The sequence below is a fragment of the Rhododendron vialii genome, chromosome 1a (genome assembly GCF_030253575.1).
Source record: "Rhododendron vialii isolate Sample 1 chromosome 1a, ASM3025357v1".
Classification (NCBI taxonomy): domain Eukaryota; kingdom Viridiplantae; phylum Streptophyta; class Magnoliopsida; order Ericales; family Ericaceae; genus Rhododendron; species Rhododendron vialii.
Window position 1 is genome coordinate 39,659,615 of NC_080557.1, and position 21,969 is coordinate 39,681,583.

Sequence of the window (21,969 nt, forward strand, 5' to 3'; positions counted from 1 at the left end):
ATGCTATCCCTTTGGATTGTAACTCGTTAATCCCAGCCTTGTGCAAGCAACAGTCCAAGTAAAATCAGAAACCCATAAGATGGTGAAGAAACGGACATAAAGTGCAATCAATTGCTGCATTAGTTTTCTTTCCAATCGGAATTACTTTTATTGGAAATATTAGTGTATCGACAAACAACAAATTTGTTACAACGGGTCCTACTTCATCCACTGCATAATATAGTACATAAACCAATCCAATGGAATCTCCCTAGATTGTAAGAGGAAAAGGTCCAAAAATTGTAACAAAAAATAAAAAAGCCAAACCTCAACCCGAAAGAGGAAAACTCACAAAGCACAGCATAGTTGTGCAGAAAGAATAACGAAAGCCTAAGCCATCCCCCCTCGCAAAACTCCAACTCAAAACACAAAGCCGGTCACATGTAAGCTCACCACTTACGTCCGCAAGCCCTGGCATCGTATTTGTGCTTGTACTCACTTCTTCACTCGGGGATGATCGGCTGTATGTATAATCACTTTTACAAGCTTTGTAGAAAAAAAAATTCTTCAATTGACAGCAATCCACTTTAATGAAGCAAACCGGCAAGAATATCCCCAGGATCTGAGACCGTTGTCGGAGGACTGGTTGGTTGAGCTTGCGGAGGTGCTGCTGTGGTGCCTCCGGAAGTTGTAGGAATGTAAACTAATTGTTCCTTGATGAACTCCTTTAACCTGTACAAATGGGCTCAAATTACGGCATCAAGTTGAAATGAAGCTAAATTGTACACAATTGGAACCTGAAAGGAGACTTACTCGTATGTTAGTGTAGGGTCCCCTGAGGCCACTGTCATACGTAGCTGTGTTCTATCTGCCGGATCTGTTTCAATTCGAACCTGAAAACCACCCAAAGAAATAACAACAAAAATAAAATGAGAAAAAAATTGCAGTTAGTGTTACATTGCGAATGCGGTGGTTGTTTTTTTATCCTACATCAGCTTAACTAATGCAGGAGAGGCGGTCTCCAAAGATAATAAAAAAGGAAACAAAAAAAAAAAGAAAAGAGAAGAGGCAAGTAGCACACTTCTGACGAAGTTGAGTACTTTAATTCAGCAAAATTTCTTATCTAAAAGGTTATAAAATGCTATTGATAAAGCAGGTAGCTGACCCCAACTGTGTAAGTTTAGCTGACCATATAGCCACTGGCCCACTGAGAAGGGGAATGGTGAAAAAGGATTTCCATGACCCTGAATGATTGGGGCAAAAGGCCTAGCTTTGTTCGGGTTGTTATATCCAAGCATAGGTTCTTTGCAGAATGGGTGCCTACCATTAGCAATAATGGGATTGACTGGAATAGTAGGCAACTAGATATTGAAAGCCAAATCTTACCAAGCATAGCATGGCTCGTGTACTCTCTGAATAGAAAGTTGTGCTAGCAATTAAATTATTGGGATTTGGATCCTGAAACAGGAAATCAAACAGTAAGAACACCTTGACTATGTGAGAGGAGGTGGCCCAGGTGGAGGGGATAAAAAAAACTTACAAGTCCGGGACAGACCAACAACCGGAAATTGTTAAACAGGTTGGCCATTTCAGAGAGAGACATCGGTCTTACACCTCTAACCTGTCAAATTTGGAACATAAATAGAAAAGATAAGTCACACATATATTTGTCAATGGTAGCTTCAACGATAAGTGAGAATGCTGATTTGAGTCTTGATGACTGAGAGATAAGCCAACTTGTGGAATAATGCAGAACACTCAACATGGACCCCTACTGGGTGATCTCTTTCATTCTTGTTAGTTCAAGAATGAAGAACTCGTTAAACGTTGATGAATTTCGAGAGTCAAGTAGCAAGACTCCTGAACACTATTTAATGATTGCTTTACTTTTGGGACAAGAGTAGAAATTAAACCTCTAAACCGCTCTTCCCTTTTAGATTCAGTACTTACTGACAAGGTCTCCTCACAAAGGCTTTGACAACAGAATCTGTTTATTTAGGTGTAAAACGATATTTGAAAACTTCTCTGATATATTTTCCCCTCAAGACTCCACAATTGTAAAGGGGAATTTTTTAATCAAGCTTGAGAAATGTGTATTGTCTCCTCAAGTAGCATACACAAATATGTATTGATATGTCTCCCCACTGTATTTGACAAGGTTAAACAGAGTCCAACGAGATGAGAAACAAATCTGCTTTAACAGAGCTCGGGATGAAGATCTTAAGCTCGCTTTAAGGCCCAACATCTTGAAGTTTCAAAAAGAAGGTAGAGTTTACATACCACGTCTTGAAGTTTCAAAGGAGGTCCAGAAAGTGATCTCCACTGGGGAAAAAATTCTTCAGCAGATACTGACATAGGCTGAAGAAATTTATTTAGGAGAGCCGGAAGGCGAAGTTTTACATTGACCTGTAGATGGACATGATACATACAGTTAGTTGAATTACCAAGGCAATACCACTTAAATTTAAGTTATAGGTAGTACCCCCTGAGTTCCAAATTTGTAGGAGAAGTCAAGAACAGCTACATCCCTACTTGGGCAAAGGTTGATGACTTCAAGCGGGCATTGCACCTAAGTAACCAAAAGTCTTCATTAAAGAAAAAGGAGTAACAAAAATACAAACAAGAGCAGCTAAGAACCAGTTACTACAGATAAGTAAATGTATAACCACTTGTATGACCTGTGCCCGTGGAGGAATAGTTTCAGGAACAACTGAGAGCTCAATCTTCAGATGGGAAGGAGGCATTATCAGAGCTTGAACTGAAACTAGAGGAGCAGTATTCTTGTTTCCTAAGAAAAGTACAAGTCGGCCTTGATGGGCTCGCCACTCAGCTTTAATGCCAATCTGGGAGAGTATTTCAAAGAAAACTACTGTAACCCTTGGGAAGGCAGTGTCAACTAAAGTATAGCCACTAAATCAGTTTCCTCGCATGGAAACCATACAACTGACAATTAACAATTAAGTTCCAATAAGGAACAGTCAACCTGAGAACAGCATACCTGAATACAAGGATCCTCGTATAAGACACCGCTATCCTTCAGCAATAAAGCATGGAATCTTTCTGCAGTACTTCCTATAGGCTGCGAAATCACGAAAGCAGTATGTGAAAACTGAAAAGCATAAAATGAAAAAAAGACTGTTCTCTATTTACATTGCACAGCAGCAGAAGTTTTTTTATCCTAAGATTTGTCAAGAGATCTGTTGTTCTTGTTGTAAGCTCGTGATTGGATTCGCATATGTTTGGTAAAGAGAATAATCTTCTCCTTTGAGAATATACAAAATAAAATGGAACAAAATATCTAAATGCTGATAAAACATTAAAAGCAGAGACAATTGCATTGTGAAGTAGCTACATTGTACTGTTTGTTTTGCTTTGGCCTTTTGGTGTCATTAAAAGTAATGCCTGCTGGCTGACATAAAAATAATTTTTTTTTTTGGGCAAAATGGTAATAATTCCATGTAGACACTAGCTCAAGGATCAGCCAGGTATTGAGTCGTCTGTTAAGAATGGTAAGAAGTCTTCAAGTCCCATTAAGAGAGTCAATATGTTGGGGCAGCAGCCCATGGAGTACGTCTACCAAAACAACTAGACAAAGTAAAAAATCGGTCAAATTCTTATTCACGGTGTTATGGATGTGTTACAAAAACAAACCGAGGCTATATGTCCGCATTCCATTCTCAATATTATAATCACTATTCCAAACATATGACAATGTTGACAAGTAACAATTTCCATCTGGCAACACTAAAGTCCAGGTCTAGCTCAAACCATTGCCATCTTTGCAGGGTCATATTATTTAAGCTTGCCTAGAATATTGTCAATTTTTTTTTTAAATTTTGATAGGAAGAATATTTTGAGTTTGAACACGCCCCAAACCAGCTTCCCTGAAAATTGATAAATTTTCTTAAATTTTTGGGTGGAGATTGGATAGAAGGTTACCAGACATTAGTGATCCGAAACCAATTGGAGTTCTGACCAACAAGTTCCAAAGAAAATCATTTCCTGGTAGCACCATTAAAAACTGCCGCCATCTAAGTCTCTATCACTGATTCACTCATTCAGTTGCAGACCTGCCCTTTTTGATGGAACCACTTTCTTTCATGTTTTACTATTCTATTTCTGAACTGTTAAAATAGTATGCATGAAAGATATTACTTATATAGTAACTTTACTGAAACAAATTTGAGTTGATCACCGTACTATTACTCTGTTAGTCATAAGAGTATCAATTACCCCAGTCTAGCAATGGAGTCCAGGATGATAATGATTCTCCAGAAATCAGAACAAAATCAACAAAAGTGCAATAAAGCAACAGAAACCTGGATGGTGTTTGCGTCTTCTCCAACAGTTGCAAGTGCTAATGCCTCGTCAACATATGAAGAACCGTCTACTCCAGAGACCGAATTATCCTCAGATTGCATAGCAGCAGGAGGTCCTTCAATAGCCAGTGGACCTAAAAGATCACCAAGGAGATCAACTGAAGGCTCTGAAGGTTGAGGATCCACGACACTCAGAGTCCCATTTTCCGGAGTCACCACTTGATCAGTCGTGTTGTGATCCTGTCCCTATACTCGATCCACAATCAGTTTCTTTGTGCAGTTAAAATAGTAGTCTAAATATTCGATTATGTGTTCATAAAAGCAGTGGAAAGATATCTTACCACACTACTTATGCTGGGTATCTTTACCATAGCAAGCTGGCTCACTGGTGGAGTCCCATTGGCAGGGTGATGGTCAGTCACTACCAAAGCATTAGAAGACTGTTGCATTGCCCGTATCTTAAGAGCACTTTGCTCCGCCGTATCAGCTTCAGTATTTTCAGCTTTTTTCAACAAGGCAGACTAAACACCAAAGTGAATGCATGATTAGTGTCATGAAGACATGAACTGTGTACATTTATGCATTTATAAGTGCATTGTCTGCCCACGAACATAACATTTTTATACAGAACTACTCTATCATGGGGCCTTTCATCAACTATTTTGATGAATAATCCTACAAAACTAGAAGATAATGAGCTAGATCTGACTGTGCACAATTGATCTAGAATGTACCTGGCGCTCAGGGAATTTAGGCATCTCAGCCATTATATCCACCAACGCTGCACCTTTTCTGCTCAGTGTGATATATTCAACAGCTCTTTGCTGTATCTCAGCATCAATACAACTCTCATACCTAAAAAAATATATATATCAGGGTAAGTAAAAGTATTGCAAGTAATTTGTCAAAAAGCATAAGCTACAAGCTCCAAACAAATAGAAGGGAAAAGTTATAAGGAATAGGTTCTTCTCACTTGCGAAAAATTGCCCAAATTTGATTCTGTAAATCTGGCTCTGGGGGTTGAGTGTGCATTAGAATCTTAGCATAAGTTGAAAGAAGAATGGGAATCGTAGAAGTCCTGATCGTGCATAACATTGGTTAAGATAGTAAAATGATGGAGAGAATATTACCAAGAAAAGATAAGAAGAGCAGAAGTTCAAGCACCCTTACGAAACAGTAGGAAGCTTCTCATGTATGATGCTAAAGATTTCTTTTGGACTACACCCGGGCCGTCTGGCCAGAAGGTGGCTGTATTCTCCAAGGATATAAGCACTGACCTGTTCCAAGGAAAAAAAAAAGAATGAATGCAGGATCCAATCAATTGTAACGCATGATTGGATCCAAATGAAGCCTCTCAATTATTAACCTTGGCCTATCTAATCTGATTATGAATAATAAACTTGGAAATTAAACTATCAAAGTTTGGGAATGAAAGCTAGTCAAGAGTAATGCACAGATGGCAAAAAAACCCGTACAAACAAACAGTGTACTGTAAGGCAACCCCTTGCTTAATATATGAACCAGCTCCGACCTCTTTGTTTCAACATGTAATGTGAACAAAATGCATATCTTTCTCAAACAAATAGTGCAACCTACCCAGGTGGGTTGGCACAACGCCAAAGGGTCATACTTAAATTAGCTCAAATGATGAGTTAGCAGCACCAAAAAACAAAGTAAAACGTCCCTTTCCACGGTTGAAGAGAAAACAGATATTTACATACCTTGACCATTGTCTCATGTATAGCAGGCTTATCAAGATATTCTCTGGCTTTTACTGCTGCATAAGGCTAACAAACTCTATAGCGTAAGGCGAATAGTGACATAATTTCATCAAAAGACACAAGCGCACGACAAAGCACAGAAGTTTGAATCACCTGTAGGTCCTCGTTGTTTGTAACAAACTGCACTACACGAAACCATATGTCATCACTGACAAAATCTCCTGCTTTGTCAATCAACTGAAGAATCACATCCACATACCTGCGTAGTTATTAGAAATCTATGACATCACAAGAGACTCAGCAATAATAATTGTCGTCCACAATAATCTAATAACTTTCAAATAGTCATTTTTGCCACATCAGAACCAGATAAATACCTTGAAAGCCTGAGAAAAATTATAAACTCAATATCTTTTCGTGATATGACCAACAAAATATTTGTTCAATTGTTATCCAACTCTAGGTATAGGCAAAACGCTATAGGCCAATGGTTTTGTAGTTCAAAAGTTCATGTTTCCTGAACAACCAAAATGAAGATTAGAAAGTCCAGTCATGTAACCTGCAAAAGGAAAAAAATTCCAGTCATGCAAACTTGCCAGGCCCCACCCCAACCCAACCACATGGACATGACAGGATTATCTCAACTCATGTTTCTCGATTCTATGTCACCATGTACACACAGACCAAGGTTAAAAAGTTTCTGCCCGCATACAGAACATTTCCCTGACATCCTTCAAAAGCTGGCTGCTGAGTTGAGAATCTTTTATGTAGGGTGGAAAGGGGGCCAGGTGTCAGTTACTGATATTGATTAAGCTATGGGGCTGAAATGGACAGCATGGTGGGTAGGTTCCACCAAAAGCCATAACAGGACCTATGAACCGTCACAAAAGTACAGAAGTTTGGTTGATTTCAACATGATTGCTGTGATTTTGATATTTTGTTGGATTGATGATTAGCAAAACTATTTCTAGTAGCGATAATAAGGCTTTATAGGACACTTGCAGCATTGTTCCTGTGCTATTAATAGGGGAACATTAGCTCATTTATAATACAGGTGTTATACAATGTGTATGGTGAACATGCTCCATGCAACAGTATCTGATATGCAGCTTCATCAAACAACGTATACATACTCTCTCTCTGAGATAGAAAAAATAATAATTACCATGATAGGTCAGGGGCGAACTTCTCTGCTAGAATTGCAGCTTTAAGTGACAATTCTTCACGCATGGCGAAGTCTGCTGAGCTGAGATACTGAAAACAGATAACTATCAGAGCCATGCTGCTATCGCTTTTTTTAACTCCACCATTTTGTTTTACAGAAATCACAGGAAGTAGATGTTTGGTGCACAGTGATACGTACCTGCAATAGTTCTTCAACTATGTCCTTTGCATTTGAAACATCACACATGCCATACAGCAGATCAAGAGCACGTCTCCGGATACTACAGGGTTGTATTAGTGTCAACAAGAGATAATATCCCTTAAAGTGTAAACTCCACCAAAAGAGGTGTAAAAAGTACTATAGCAGCATTTATGAAATTCCAAAATGACTTCATTTCTCATCTCCATTCTATTGGGGTACGCATCAAAGGAACTGATACCCCAGATAAAAGCAATGTTCTAAAAATCGCTAGGCACTAGTTGGGCAGATGAGGGGCGCATTCAATGCCTAGAGAGTAATTGTTTTTTCCATTTACTAAAAAAATGTTTCCACTCCTCCCCCAAAGTTTGAGTAAGAAATGAATTAAGATTAAAGTAACAACTAAAAAGTAAAACTAAATATATATATATATATATATATATATATATATATATATATATATATATATATATATATCGGGTTATGTCCCATGTATAGATATTGTTAGCGATTTAGGGCTTAGATATGTATTAGTAAAGTTACACTTAACATCATATTTTTTACTATTACACCATTAACCTCAAAATACTTTTAAAAGTCACGAAATATACCCTACCGATTAACCAGCAACTAATTGCCAACTCTTGTAACAATGCATAATTACCACCTAGACCCTAAAATATAGGCGCTGGGGGTCCACTTAGGCGGCACTCACACCAGTAACACTTATGCCTACCACACCAGTAAGACCCGAGTCATTGTGACTATCCCTGAGGATAGTACGTTTGGTATAAGACCGTTGGATCCATTCCATAACAGCCTAAGCTCTTAGGATAGTTGGTGGCATTACAAGGATCGACAATGTACTGCTACGCTGAATAAAAGAACTAGCTGAACATCCTTAACAATGAGTAATGTGGAAAGAAGCCTACTTGATGCATTACTTTTTGCTCAAGTGAGCATTTCAGACTATCAGAACAATACAGTGCAAGCAAGAATGCCAGGAAAAGAGGTGCCGGCAAAAATAATTAGGTCAGCACCTATACTATAGGTCAAGCTGATTTTTACCCATCTGGTTTCTATTTCAATGACGATTATTTCCTTGAGGGGAAACTCATGTACACCCCACCGCACACGTGGACTGGGCAAACTTAGACCCATGAGAACCATGGTTATCCGTTACACATCCAATATAAGCAATGTATTGGTCAACAAGTCTGTCAAGATTACAAAGCATCCAGGTATAATTCTACCCGTTGCTTAACATGTAACCAATCGTTGTACCCAGTGGCGAAGCAAAAAGTACTTTTGCAATTCTACAAACAAGTTACACTAACCTGATGTCTGGATCCTTCAATGAAGTGATGATCTGCGCTTGATGCCTTTTGATAATGTCCTGAACGTCTGAAACCATCAACATCCGCGTCATATTCTCCTGTGTCAGAGCAATTCATACATCATGCAACCAGACATAAAACAACCGGATCAAGACTTCAAATTCATACAGTTGCAAGCTCCGACTTCGCATGCTTTGGACATAAGTTGCATCAATGAGACAGGAAAGTGCAACAGATGACAAACAGAGCATTGGTGTTCTGGCAACATACCAAACCAAGGTATCGAATATTTGGCTCACGAACAGCAATAAACTTCCCAAGCAAGGCAACACACTGAGACATCATTTCTTTTTCAGCATCTAGATGCATGACCTGTGACATGGTGATAAGAACACACAACCAGAAAGAACCCCTCAAAAGCCATACCAAGGTGAAATCAAGGCAAACACAATACATTGCACAAGAAAACACATCATAGCTCCACATTCCTTGCAAGTTCAAAAGCACCTACTTGATTTGGTTGGGTGGTGGTTCTATGTCACATGAGCACATGGGCATCGGAGTTGAATCAATAGCTAACAACATCAGTACAAAGCATGAGAGATTTAGTTTATTTCTAGGTTGGTTGCCTGTCCCTCTACTTAAGTTCAACTACATTGATAAGAAGAGGGTTCATTGGAATAACATTTTGGAGAGTTGCACAACTTCCAAAGCCTTCTTTCCCACCTTCTCTAAGATTTATTATTATTATTTTTGTTTCTTATTCCCTTATCCATTATTGCTGATGGCATATGGTAAATGTTCTTGCACGATCTTATGCATCTTTTTATGTCATTCTAATTGTGATAAATCCATAAAGCCCATTACCTTTCCGCTTTATTTGCATTTTTTCATAACTCTTTGTTTATTGTCCACCCAGACCATGAGCTATTCACTTTATTACATTTTGTGCCATTACATAGGTTAACCCTGGCTTATTTACCTCATGTTTGTCCCTTGTAGTTGAGCGGCTTGAGCCTAAACATAACCGCTTTGTTTGGTTCCCATCTTTGAGAAACCCATTTTTCTCTCAGCACGTTTCTCAATAATTTTCTCTATCTATCTCTCTCCACTCATTACCACTCATTACAAAAAAAATATTTTTCAGAGATGGGAACCGAACAAAGGTAACATTGCCCTGACTGTTGTGTTTTACAGTTTATCCAGCTGGTGATATGTGCTCAACTGCCGGTAAACTTTTGAAATATTTAAAAGCAATATCTTGAGGGAAGGAAAACCAAGGGAGGTCTGGGTTCGACGCCGATCCGCGGGCTATCAATTCCTATTTCAGGCCAGTCCATAAAGAGCTTTGCTCCAGCTTTGATTGTCCCCTCCCCTACACTGGCGTACTAATGGATGGTGGATTGGTCACCCAATTTAGTCGGCCCATTGTGCCTGATACCGAGTTATAAAAAAAAAAATCTGCTTGTACATGTTTGAAACATTTTAAAGCAGCATCCTTTTCTTTATTGGCTATTGTTCCTAGCCATGATAGGCCAACAACTGGGCTGATAGAACCCGTAAGAGATAGCACTCTTGAAAAAAAATGCATGTTTATTTAATCTTTCATGCATAGAAATTGTTGTGCCGTTTTGAGGACATAGAATCAAAGGCGTGTATTGGCTTTGCCACTTAGGGACTAACCAAAAAAAAGCGCTAAAAATGTTTCATATCACTACAGGGATGGAATCCCCTATGTGCCTTGGTTTTGATGCTTTTAGGGGGTACTTGGGTTGTACTTCTTGCCCATAATGACATAGGGGCCCGACTCAACTGCTAAAAAATACACAGGTATGCACCCTATTTATTTCTTGCCTGTAAGAATGGGGGCCCGGTTACACCCCTAGAGAAATAGAGGTTTGAACCTTTTGTGCATGGAACTTGTTGCCCTTACAGGGAGGGTAATACTGAAAGTGCCTTGGATTTTCTAATAGAAATTGTTTCAAACCCTAGCTAAACAATCAGTTGCATGACTTACGACATTCATGATGATAACACTACTTCTAGCTTTCAAATGTGCAACTCTGGCATCACTCTGGATTCATGCAGGATCACCCTCATTCCGTCGGTGCGTATTAGGAGTTGCTCATTCACCGTAAGTTTAGTTTTCATATTTTAAAGACTAATGCAAATGCGGGAACGAGTACACGTGAACAGAAATAACATAAGGAATTTCTGGAGTCCATCACTGCTGAAAATAATACATGAAGAACCTTAAAAGGACAAGCAAGGTAATTGAAAATTTACACGATGAATTGCACATATAGTTTCTCTTAGCCATATGTAAGTCCTACAGTATCTCTTACTCACTGATCGGCTTAAAGAAGGGATGCAAACTTACGAGAGCAAGGGCTTCAAAGAGAACAGCATGTGATGCATTGTTTTTGTTCACATTTTTCACGACGTCTGTTCCCATTAATATCCGTTGCAAAACCTATAATGGCCAAATGAGATTTCTTACAACTATCAAATCTGATGATAATTTGATGGTTGCTCTGGGAAAGAGTAGTAACCTCAAACAATGATCTTCTAGTGTTTGGATCTTCAATAGTTGGAAAATACTGAAGAGCCCTCATTGTCTTAACCTGCACCAACCGTAAGGATCAAATGTAAATTTGTCAACGATATATCATGCACTGAGAGTCGGTTACTTTCATAAAGCTATCGCTTAAGAACACTTTGATTTCTGTCATAGGTGCACCTTAAATGATTTATCTATACTTATGGGTTCTTTTGTATACATTTTCACCTATGAGTGGGGTTGCATATGCAAGGAGGTGCTAAAGCTTTCCCAGATCGGCATAATTAGCACATTTGAAGATAGAAGCATTTCTCGACTCATTGCCAATTGTTTTTTAGTAGGATGTCTAACACAATCCACACTTCAAATCTTGAATTCACAGTTGTCTAGAAAATCCAGTAACTAATTCCACAAATCTGATAACTTTTGGAAATGAAACCAAACCTCACTCCTATTCATCATCAAACCCTAGAATTTTTCTTCTTCCTCTTACAACCTTAACCCTATATATGTCAGTTATCTGAACCCACGAGAGCCACCACAATTCCTATTCTAAGCAACAATACCCCAAGTTTCCTTCAGTTGTCCTGCATCAGTAGGGCTTTTCTATTGTTCCATATGTGATGCTTGCCATAGGCTAATCCCTAACTTTCCTCACATTCAGCAATATAGTCTTGAATCCATACAATGCAATTTAGAATCGTGAATCTCCTTAATGAAGACAGTTGAATTCCAACCCTAACCCTGTCCTACAACCCTTGAGTGGATCATCCAAAATTTGGCTTCATGTTTGAATTCGGCTGGCTCATCAGCCGGCTTTGACTGGCCAATGTGACTTGGATTAACTTCTGACCTCAAATAAAATACAAACAGTTTTGAAAGAAGGGGATACAAACCTGAAGCCATGGAGATGGGATACCATAGTAAGTATATTCTTGTGGAATGTCCTGGTTCCTAGCTAGCCTTTCCAAAACTTTCACACACTTTGGAAGACTGCTCCAATAAGCGTCATGGTTATTTGCGACAAAAGCAACAAGAAGGCTCATGGAAGATGTCAAAACACCGAGATCACGTTCATCTAATAGCTGTGCCATTCGATCTGACCTGAAAAATAAGGTGAAAAAGACTTGACAATATAATCTTACGCTACATAACCATAGGAGACTTCCTGGCCCAGAGAATCCAAAGCCATGCTTACCATCCATCTACATTGATAACGTCAGGGTTTTTCCTGTACAGGCGAAGGAGACACAAAGCTGCCTTTTTTCTCACAAGCGGTCTACAACTACTAGAAAACTGAAGGAATAAGAAATTAAAGTCAATATCCTTCATATTCCAAGATTTACAACTTCATTCTGCAAATGTTTTCCACTTACAAGTAACTTTTGAACATCCGGTGCTAATGATTCAGCAAATTCTCTCCCGCCAATGTTCCCAACCTGCAGAAATATTTATGAAAGTGAAAGTTTTGAAAGAATGCAAAGTATCCAAAGATTTGGAATACACATATGATCTATTTAATTGGAGCCATAATATTCCGAGAACAGAGATTTTTGCTTAGGCAACCTGTTTAATATCTTTACCTAACCGTTGGAAAATTCTGAAAAGATTTTGAATCAAATGCGACCCCAAATGTATCCCAAACCAAAACAACTCAAAAACGATTTAAACAGATACGTCCAAGTCAGCCTATGACTGCTCATGATCGTATTATGCCTCATTCGCATGTGCAAATCCCAACACTTAGCTGTTATATATAGAGTTATACAATATAAAACACGCCACAAGTAAGAGGACGTTTTACTACTTAAGTCATGTTGTATAAGAAAGCTCATATAGACTAATGACTGAAGTAATCGTTTCAAGTTCTTCGATTGGGTCTTCATTTTGCTTTTGACCAAAAGATAAGGCACTACCGAACAATTGGTCCTCTGTCCCGTCCATAAGGATCCAAGGTCGCCCAATCTGCAATATCAGTTGGACTTCACAACTGGAGATAGATACCAAGTACCGAGTCATAACTTGTAAGGTCTCAAAGTTAACATGTGAGCAGCACGGAAGCATATATTCCAGATGTACCAAAACGTATCTCAGAAAAAAGGAAGGAAAAGGTGTAGAACATCAAAAAGAAAAAGTCACCACTCAAAAGTTGGCTCTCGTAAGCTTTGCATGACAAGACAATATGTCTGCAGCTTCAGCTTATTTTGGAAGAAGCACTACAATTACCCTTAGCAGAACTAAAAAAAGCAACAAGAAGGAAAGAAAAGAATGTGTAGCACACATTCATCACAGTATTAGAGAAAAGAACCATAAATGACAATGCTCCAAATCGCTTACAGAAATAATTAACAGACAAAAATCCTTCATAACACAAATAGAATATTTCTGCATGACTATAGGAACAAGTTGTATAGAGGCACCATATTGAAGTAAGTACAATAAAAACACAGTTCTATTAAAAAAGTAGCCTACCAAAGTCAATGCCAGGCACTGAAATGTTTCATTCCGACCAATGATATCGTTGCGGACAGCATTAATTGCTAACCTCAAAAAATCATGATTCTCATTGAGCAAGCATGATGTCACTATGTACCCAACCTGCAGCCATCAGTAGTATGGTAGAAGTCAAATTTTCTGGTGGAGAGTAATATAGCCTTCCTTTTTCTTTTCTTTTTTGAACGGCAAGAGTAATAAAGCCTTGCTAAAGACAGAGAGCAAGAAAACATTTCATAACACATGAACACCAGTAAAATAGAGCTTTAGCTTCAACTTGCATTACACAGAAATAATGATAACATTTTCAATCAATGTCCAAATTTCCATTTATAACATCTATGTAGAAATTATTACCCAGTGTTCTCATAGAGCAGGCACACACAAAACACATTTCCTCAAGAGAGCTATCTCATTGAGCAATCAAAACAGGAAAAATTAAACCGTCCACCCTGATGATCAGAATGAGAAAAGTATGTGGGTCTATAGTTAACCATAAGCTTCAGTGACGAGTTAGTTTCTTCCAAGTGCTGAAAACCAAAGCAACCATTTGGAAAAGTGGAGGTATATCTACGAGAGAGGGGACATCCATCATGCAACCAAGCTCATCAGCGCATATCTGGCCATTGCGTCCACCAACTGGCCTAATCATGGGCAAAGAGAAGATTATCCTTTGAACAAGCCTTATTGAGGCTGATAAAGTCCAGACACTCCACTTGCCGTTATTTATTTCCACTACCACAGTAATGGAAAGCCAGTCTGGATCATGATCTTCCTCAATCGCCCTTGCCTCTAAGAGCTTGTCCACCTCTTCTATCACGGCATATGTATGTTGCATGACTGACCTTGCTTCCTTACCACCCGCTTGTGCGCAGCATTGATGTCAGGTTTAAGTGATTCAGAGTTTTGAAACTTCTTACGGGTTGTGTGGTTTAATAAAAAAATTAGTGTAATACACATCATTGTTTCTTCTCAGCACTAAGGTGTATGAACTTGTACAGCTCTTGGAGCCATAACCAAATGTAAGTTGAAATTATCCCTTCTATCTAAAAATGTGAAAACCCCAAACAAATAAACCCAAGACTAATATGCGCAACCCCTTATTTCTATTCACTTTTTTTTGATAAGTCATAAGATTTTATTGAAAAGACATCAAGGGGATGCCACCCATGTACAAAAGAAAGCGAGGAAAAAAAAAGAAAAGAAAAAGGTTCATAAATAATAAAAGGCCCTACAAACCCAACTATACTCAAAAAATATCTAGCATGTCAAAGAATTGACTCAAAGTAGGGTAACACTCCTGACTCCCTTAACTCCCAACTAAACAAAGTAGAAATCAACAGACTTTTAATGTTGAAGAATGGCCTATTATCCCAGTCAAAACATCTACGATTCCTCTCTCTCCAAATTAAACACATCAAGCACAGCGGAATCATAATACAAAGCTTCCGTCTTCTTCTACCCATTCTAGCCCCATGGCCCCATACCATTCTTGAATAAGCTCCATCACCGTCGCAAGAAAAACCCACGACATACTCCATGAAACAAGAACCACATTCCAAATACCCCTAATTGCTATTCACAGCCAATGCTTTTTATTGCTTACCTAATTACCACATACAAACTCAAATACCCATATACTTATCAAGCATTGGACAAAAAACTAGATATAACTAGCGTCGGCGTTGATAAAAGCCCTTTCACCGCTCCTACTTAGAGGACAGTGTCCTCAACACTCGTCCTACACCACCTAATTACTAATTAGTTTATGGACTCAAGATATAAGTCAAAGCATGGTCCACAAAAACATCCAAGATGCTGTTATTCATAGGTCAAAGCATTCTAAACAATAAGAAAACTGGTCTGAGATTTTTAGCATCTCTGCCAACAAACCAAGTTGTCTTAGAATAGTGGAATGTTTTGTCTTTCAAATTAATCAAAATATAAACAGAACCAGAAAAAAATAGTAAAAAACTATTTTCGTCAGATAAATACCACATAATCACCAATCCATAACTCTTTTTTGGTGTTGAGTTACCTTTTTTTTTTTTGGTACAACGGAAATGGTAGAGTTACAGTTTTCACAAGACCTGTCCCGTTACTGTTCTGCAAAAAGTGTTTGCTTTGTGTAGCAGCATAGCCTTAGTTCCATTTGTGAGGCGAAATCCCACGTCGTCCAGGTACCAAAGTAATATGAAGTATTTTAGAGCGAGGGTACCCTCACTTCAATAGCTAGCTTTTGGGGTTGAGTTCCACACAAGACCGTGTAACATGGTATCAAAGCTCAGGTTAGGAGAGGTCTTAGGTTCAAGTCTCTCAGGCTAGGAGAGGTCATGGGTTCAAGTCTCTCTGTTTGCATTTGTTCCTTATTTGCATTCTGCTTCTCCTCTACGTATTCTGTTCCGCTCTACCTATGAAAATTTGCATTTCCAAATATAAGACGGGATTGTGTGTGAGGGAGGATGTTGAATAGTATGATACACATTGTTGGACCCATTTCCTAATAGCTTAAACTTTTGGGAGTTGGGACAACTGGTAACTTAACATGGTACCAGAGATGGGTACGGGCGTAGGGTGCATGTCTCTGGTCTGCATGCGGCAGGTGGTGCCGAGTGAGCACGCTATGGGTGAGGAAGGGTGTGAAGAAATTCCACATCGTCTAGGTACCAAAGTAATATGAAGTATGTAAGCGTGATGGGACCCTCGCTTCAATAGCTAGTTTTTGGGGTTGAGTTCAACCGAAGAATGTGCAACACTATTCTGGTGTCTCCTCACATCCAATTGCAACTTTCCTCAACAGTCTTCTCCCAACCAAATGGGGTTGTTTACGAGTGTGCTACTTCGCTATTGTGCTCGATCAAGGGCCATAATCTCATGCAAAGAGTAATTTCCCTTCTGGATCGGCATATTACGAGGCATTACATCTGTTGTATAATACCAAATAATGGGAGGCATATTGCAAATGACTAATAAATAAAGTTTTCACAGTACACATCACCTGTTTCTCTGGATACTTTGGTGCGGATATTAAAGAAACAGCTTCCATGTGGCCGAAATCAACATCGTAACCGAGCATGTAGATGTAAAGCATTTTCCAAACATATTTCTTCTTTTCGTAAGGCGTCAAACCCTAAAATAATGAAAATCCAATAGTCAAGTCACTTCTCCAAATATGCTGAAAACCTGAAAGCATGCATTTACAAGAACAAACATGGGCAAGACATGGGAAAAGACATGGGCAAGACATGGGGAAAGGTTAAAAGACAACAAAAGAACGTGGAAATACAGTCTATACAGAACCAAAAGAAAAACATATGGATGCCACATCACTCAGTGAAAAAATGTGCGCCTGAGCAATAAAAACAATGCCTGGGTATCATTGATGGAGCATCAAGCGCGGGCTTGGTGTACATGGATTCGGCAAGAGGTTGTATGACCTAAATTGCGGAGTATCTTCCATAAGGGAATAGTGCCTGATTCTCTCTCCAGTGGTTTTTCCGTTTTAGATTTTCCATGCATATCTTTGAATCAATTTCGTTAATTCTTTATTTCCATGCATACATTAGGAGTGGTATGGTAGTTGACTGGCTTGTCGAGCCACTGCCGATTTTATAATTTGATTGTTGTTGGCCTTAACAAAACAAAAAAGGTTGGAGCAAATCAAACCCAGGAATCAGCATGTCATCGGGGCTAACTATTGCCTGTTGGCACAAATGACAAAATACTTCCACAGAGATTGCAGCAACTTCACGATTGACGATACATCAATCACGGATGCTAGATAAAAGTATGAACTATTAAGAGCTGGCCGAAGTTCATAGAGGATACAATTCTCTTCAATATTCTCCGCTACATAATCCTAAATTCTATTTTTAATATCTAATATCTATTACTCTTATAAAGAGAAAATGAACTGACTTTTGAGGCTTAGCTCACACTTTAGTTTTTTTTACCAAACTACCCCCTTCAACTACCTCAAGAAACTGCCAAGAAGGAAGAAAAAAACTGTCACCCCAATTTTTTTTCTACCCTCTTTTCTACTTTCACATCCAAGAGCTGATTACGGATTTTCCTGTTTTAATCTTTCGCATAGCACGATTTGCACAAGCATCGGGTGTGCCCAGAGGCCTAGTTCTATCATATTAGCTCTTGAACAATTCTACTTGCGGCCAAGCCAAACGCACAAGAACTTCATTAAACCTCAATACAATTGCATCTTATTTACTGCCCAGCCTCGATGAAAAGGAATTGATCTCAGTTTCAATACGCAAACCAAATAAGACACAACGAAGTGGAACATTTTTACTAGTCCTCAGCAAAACAACATTTCGTACTACAGTCAAAGGGAACATTAAACCCTAAAAAAACCTTTTCAGTTTTGAAGCGAGTGCGAATGTTGCCGAGCTCTTTATCCACGCGAAGGCGTTCCTGCTCCTTGTTCTGGCAATTGCGAACGTCGCTGATGAAGACGGACAAGCCTCTCATGCCAGATAATGCCATCGCCTCTCAGATCCAGCCGAGAGGACGCCTCCTACAATTCTCTCTCTATCTATCTATCTAGATCGTAGCCGTTCGTGGGAGGATTGAGGAGGGAGAAGGAGGAGAGGAAGAGCGAGATCTTGGTCGAGATCGGTGTGCAATTGGGGGAGGGAATGGTGGTTTAGAGAGAGAAGGAAGAAGGAGATCTAGAGAGAGAGAGATTGTAGAGGAGGGGGTGGGGTTTGAAAATTGGAGGTGAGAGACTGATGAAATTTTTTGAAAAGCCGTCGGACAGCGAAGAAGACGACTTTTACCATTAGTATGTCATCACCAGCTCGTTTCAATTCGGTTTATTAATCGAATTTTTCCACCATGTGCTTTTTTAGCTGTTTTTTTGGAGCCCTACTACACACAGCAGTCTGTGCACAGATTCTGTTGTGGGGTTCACCACGGGTTCTACAAAATAATCCAAGTCGTTCATTAAATTTAAAATAAGTTTTTGAGGGTTTTCGTAAAAAATTAGCTCAATTCGATACCTATAGATGCTCGATCCAATCGTCTAGCTTTTCATTATTCTTAAATCTGAATGAAGAGTTCGACAATTGAATCGAGCATTTATAGATATCGGATTGAGCTGATTTTTTGCGGGAACCGTTAAAATTTTTTTTTACATTTAATGAACGACTTGAATTATTTGTGTGGGACCCGTAGTGGCCCCACATTAAAACTGTGCACAATTTGTGCATAGATTGTCTGTGTGTAGACTTTCTGGTTTTTTTGTGCTCGTTGTTTTTCTTTTTCTCTTTGTGGTTCGTGTCCCGGCTCAGTTTGCACGCATTTCAACTAGTAATTTCTTTCCCCATCTTGTCTGAGACAACATCATACACATCCGGAACTATGTGTTCAATTGTGTGAGAAGCAAACCAACTAATCAATCAGACTAACCCTTAGGGCTAGGCAAATTTTTTGTTTTTCAAAACATATGCTTGCATAAAATTTATCTGGAGTCATATCATATAGCAAATGCAAATTTGATCCACAATTTGACAATCCTGTAAACATATGTAAATGGGGAGGATAATTATGTAAAGTATTTAAACATTAGATTTAATATAAATGACCTAAATTTTTAAAAGATTGCTAATAAAAAACTTATTTTTTATTATTGTAATTCACTGTCTAGACTATCTTATACTGAACGCTGAAAATTATTTTGCATAATCTATGTAACTTGAACCACATAAATTTAGCAAGAATTTTTTCAGTAAAAAATTAAAAATGAAATCCGATAATAACTCTTTTAAATACTAATAATATTTTCTCTGTTGATATCTAAGCATCACAGGAGATTGCTTATTTTGGAAGATAACTTGACAATTTTAAATAACTAAATTGTACAAAAGTGGTTGTACGTATCAAAAATGACATGGCCAACACTCGTGGAAAATGGAAATGATATGACCAAAGAAAAATACTGTAGTACGTAAGATGGAGGATTTAAAAAAAAAAAAGGAAAAAGAAAATGTGCTATCTTGCAGACTTGTTGAGTATATAAATTAATTACTACGAGGAGATGACAACTAAGCGCCCGTGGCCTAACGGATAAGGCGTCTGACTTCTAATCAGGCGATTGTGGGTTCGAGTCCCACCGGGCGTGAAGTCCCTCCTTTTTGGGGTTTTTTTTTCTCTTCCTCCACTGTGAGATGAGGGTGTGTTCTACTAATTAAAAATAAGTACATATATTTTGAATTAAAGATGATGTATTATGAGAGAATGACTTATCCCGTAAAACGGAAAATAAGTACTTAAAAAATACCCCATTTTCCTTTTTGGAAGTTTTGTATTACTTTTCAATTAATTATATATTGTAATTTATAATGTTTTAGGTGATTTTGAAAACATTGTATTACAGAACAAATCGAGATCTATCAAATAAGATCCATATTGGATATAAAATTCATTACCAATTTAAAGATATAACTAGTTTTTTTATTCAGTTAGAATAAAACTGGGACAAGTAAATTAGGACGGAGAAAGTAAAAACCTTAATGGAATGGGACCTGAGACAACCAATTTCACTAGGAAGGATTTCTCAATTTTTTCTTATCAGAAAGAGGAGAAAACTAAATTATGAACCCCTACAAAGTCTTTCTTTGTAATTGGAAAAACAAGACGTTGGGTGGAACATAAATAAACTACAAAATCCGTCCACAACTTCAATCCTTTCTTGACGGCTCCGTTCAGTTATTGAAAATGTAGTATAGAAAAGGATTGGGAATGTACTATGTAGTATAGGAAAGGGATTATCAAGTAAAGTGAAATAAGGTGAAGTAAAAGAAAACGGAATTTATTTTTTTGTTTGCGTTCTCTTGACAAGAAATCTTGCGAAAAAACTAAAATTTCTTCCTTTAGGCAAGACTTAATTTGCAGGAAGTGCTTCTCAGTGATAAAGTTGAAATTGTAGGTCATATGACTTTCTTGGTAACCGAACTCACAAAAAATTAAAGAAAAAATTAATTTTCAGAGTCTTTTCTATCCTTTCCATGCAATTGAATGAGGCCTGGAAGAACATCCATGTCCAATCCTCCCTGCGGTGAAGCTCGCCAGTAGATACTTGCTGCCAGTAATAAGGTTGATCAAAGGATGTGAACTGGTTTCATGAGTTGCTACCAACAATTGGATGAGCAGATGGCTTCACTGTGTAAAAGATACCAATGAGGGGTTCATTCGGTGTTTTGGAATTCGAATTTGGTTGGACAAAGTCCAGGTTTAAGTCCCCATACTCTTAACACCACCTGCGCATGGTGTGACTATGACTTTGGCTCCGGCATAGGTGCGTTGGGGTCCCTTACAGTGTGCCGGGACAATACTCCCCGGCGGAGATGACGGAGTACCGTAAAAGATACCAATGAGGGGTTGATTCGGTGTTTTGGAATTTGAATTTGGTTGGACAAGGTCCAGGTTTAAGTCCCCATACTCTTAACACCACCTGCGCATGGTGTGACTATGACTTTGGCTCCGGCATAGGTGCGTTGGGGTCCCTTACAGTGTGCCGGGACAATACTCCCCGGCGGAGATGACGGAGTACCGTAAAAGATACCAATGAGGGGTTGATTCGGTGTTTTGGAATTCGAATTTGGTTGGACAAGGTCCAGGTTTAAGTCTCCATACTCTTAACACCACCTGCGCATGGTGTGACTATGACTTTGGCTCCGGCATAGGTGCGTTGGGGTCCCTTACAGGGTGCCGGGACAATACTCCCCGGCGGAGATGACGGAGTACCATATATGCACTTCCATATTTTGTACCAAAAGAAATGGTGTGAAAGATTGAGACCATCCCAAATACTCCACAGTTCAGCAGCTAACTTGCTAAGATTGAGCACCGACCAATTCTCCTATGAAAGCCGGCGAAAAAACCTCCAGTATGATTCCTAATAAGCCCGCTAGAGGCAGCCCGATCGTCCGCACTGACTGTACCATCCGTGTTGAAAACAGAAAGATTGCCCCCTCTATGCCCAGAACTCCCCTTGAAAATTGGATCACCATCCCCAACCCAATTTGCAGAAATAAATTTTAAAAAACTTGACAAAGAAAATCAGGAAAAAATGTAAAACAGAAGGCAAAGAAGACGATGACAAACGGTTGTGGGGAGACAAATTTCCCCACTTTGTTCTATGCTCGAATAAAATGGCACAGAACATTAGTTCACTAATCCA

At 38.8% G+C, this 21,969-nt stretch overlaps 1 protein-coding gene and 1 non-coding gene across 2 annotated transcripts; one reads left to right on the plus strand and one right to left on the minus strand.

Moving 5' to 3' along the window:
* Positions 1 to 123: 123 nt before the first annotated feature.
* LOC131304182 (AP-2 complex subunit alpha-1-like) lies at positions 124 to 18,601 on the minus strand. Its single transcript, XM_058331325.1, has 27 exons — positions 18,141 to 18,601; positions 16,771 to 16,902; positions 13,752 to 13,877; positions 12,656 to 12,718; positions 12,478 to 12,575; positions 12,176 to 12,383; positions 11,272 to 11,343; positions 11,100 to 11,192; positions 8,990 to 9,091; positions 8,720 to 8,817; positions 7,383 to 7,464; positions 7,185 to 7,273; positions 6,173 to 6,278; positions 6,020 to 6,085; positions 5,469 to 5,575; positions 5,272 to 5,376; positions 5,033 to 5,153; positions 4,640 to 4,819; positions 4,299 to 4,538; positions 2,978 to 3,058; positions 2,658 to 2,822; positions 2,462 to 2,548; positions 2,260 to 2,385; positions 1,520 to 1,600; positions 1,366 to 1,437; positions 793 to 872; positions 124 to 711 (listed from the first exon to the last, which is right to left on the minus strand). The coding sequence occupies exons 1-27, from the start codon at positions 18,270 to 18,272 to the stop codon at positions 567 to 569; spliced, it is 3,057 nt and encodes a 1,018-aa protein (XP_058187308.1). The 5' UTR covers positions 18,273 to 18,601; the 3' UTR covers positions 124 to 566.
* A 1,234-nt stretch (positions 18,602 to 19,835) lies between these two features.
* Positions 19,836 to 19,908, plus strand: TRNAR-UCU (transfer RNA arginine (anticodon UCU)). The gene has a single exon. It is a non-coding gene; the product is annotated as a tRNA-Arg (tRNA).
* Positions 19,909 to 21,969: the final 2,061 nt, after the last annotated feature.

What these genes read in the sequence shown, in the direction of transcription:
- LOC131304182 (XM_058331325.1), bottom strand. Translation starts at nt 18,272, where the DNA reads ATGGCATTATCTGGCATGAGAGGCTTGTCCGTCTTCATCAGCGACGTT. An exon ending in AGTGCCTGGCATTGACTTTG is followed by an intron (nt 12,719 to 13,751) that starts GTAGGCTACTTT and finishes ATATTTCTGCAG; the next exon opens with GTTGGGAACATTGGCGGGAG. An exon ending in AAGACGCAAACACCATCCAG is followed by an intron (nt 3,059 to 4,298) that starts GTTTCTGTTGCT and finishes GTGATTTCGCAG; the next exon opens with CCTATAGGAAGTACTGCAGA.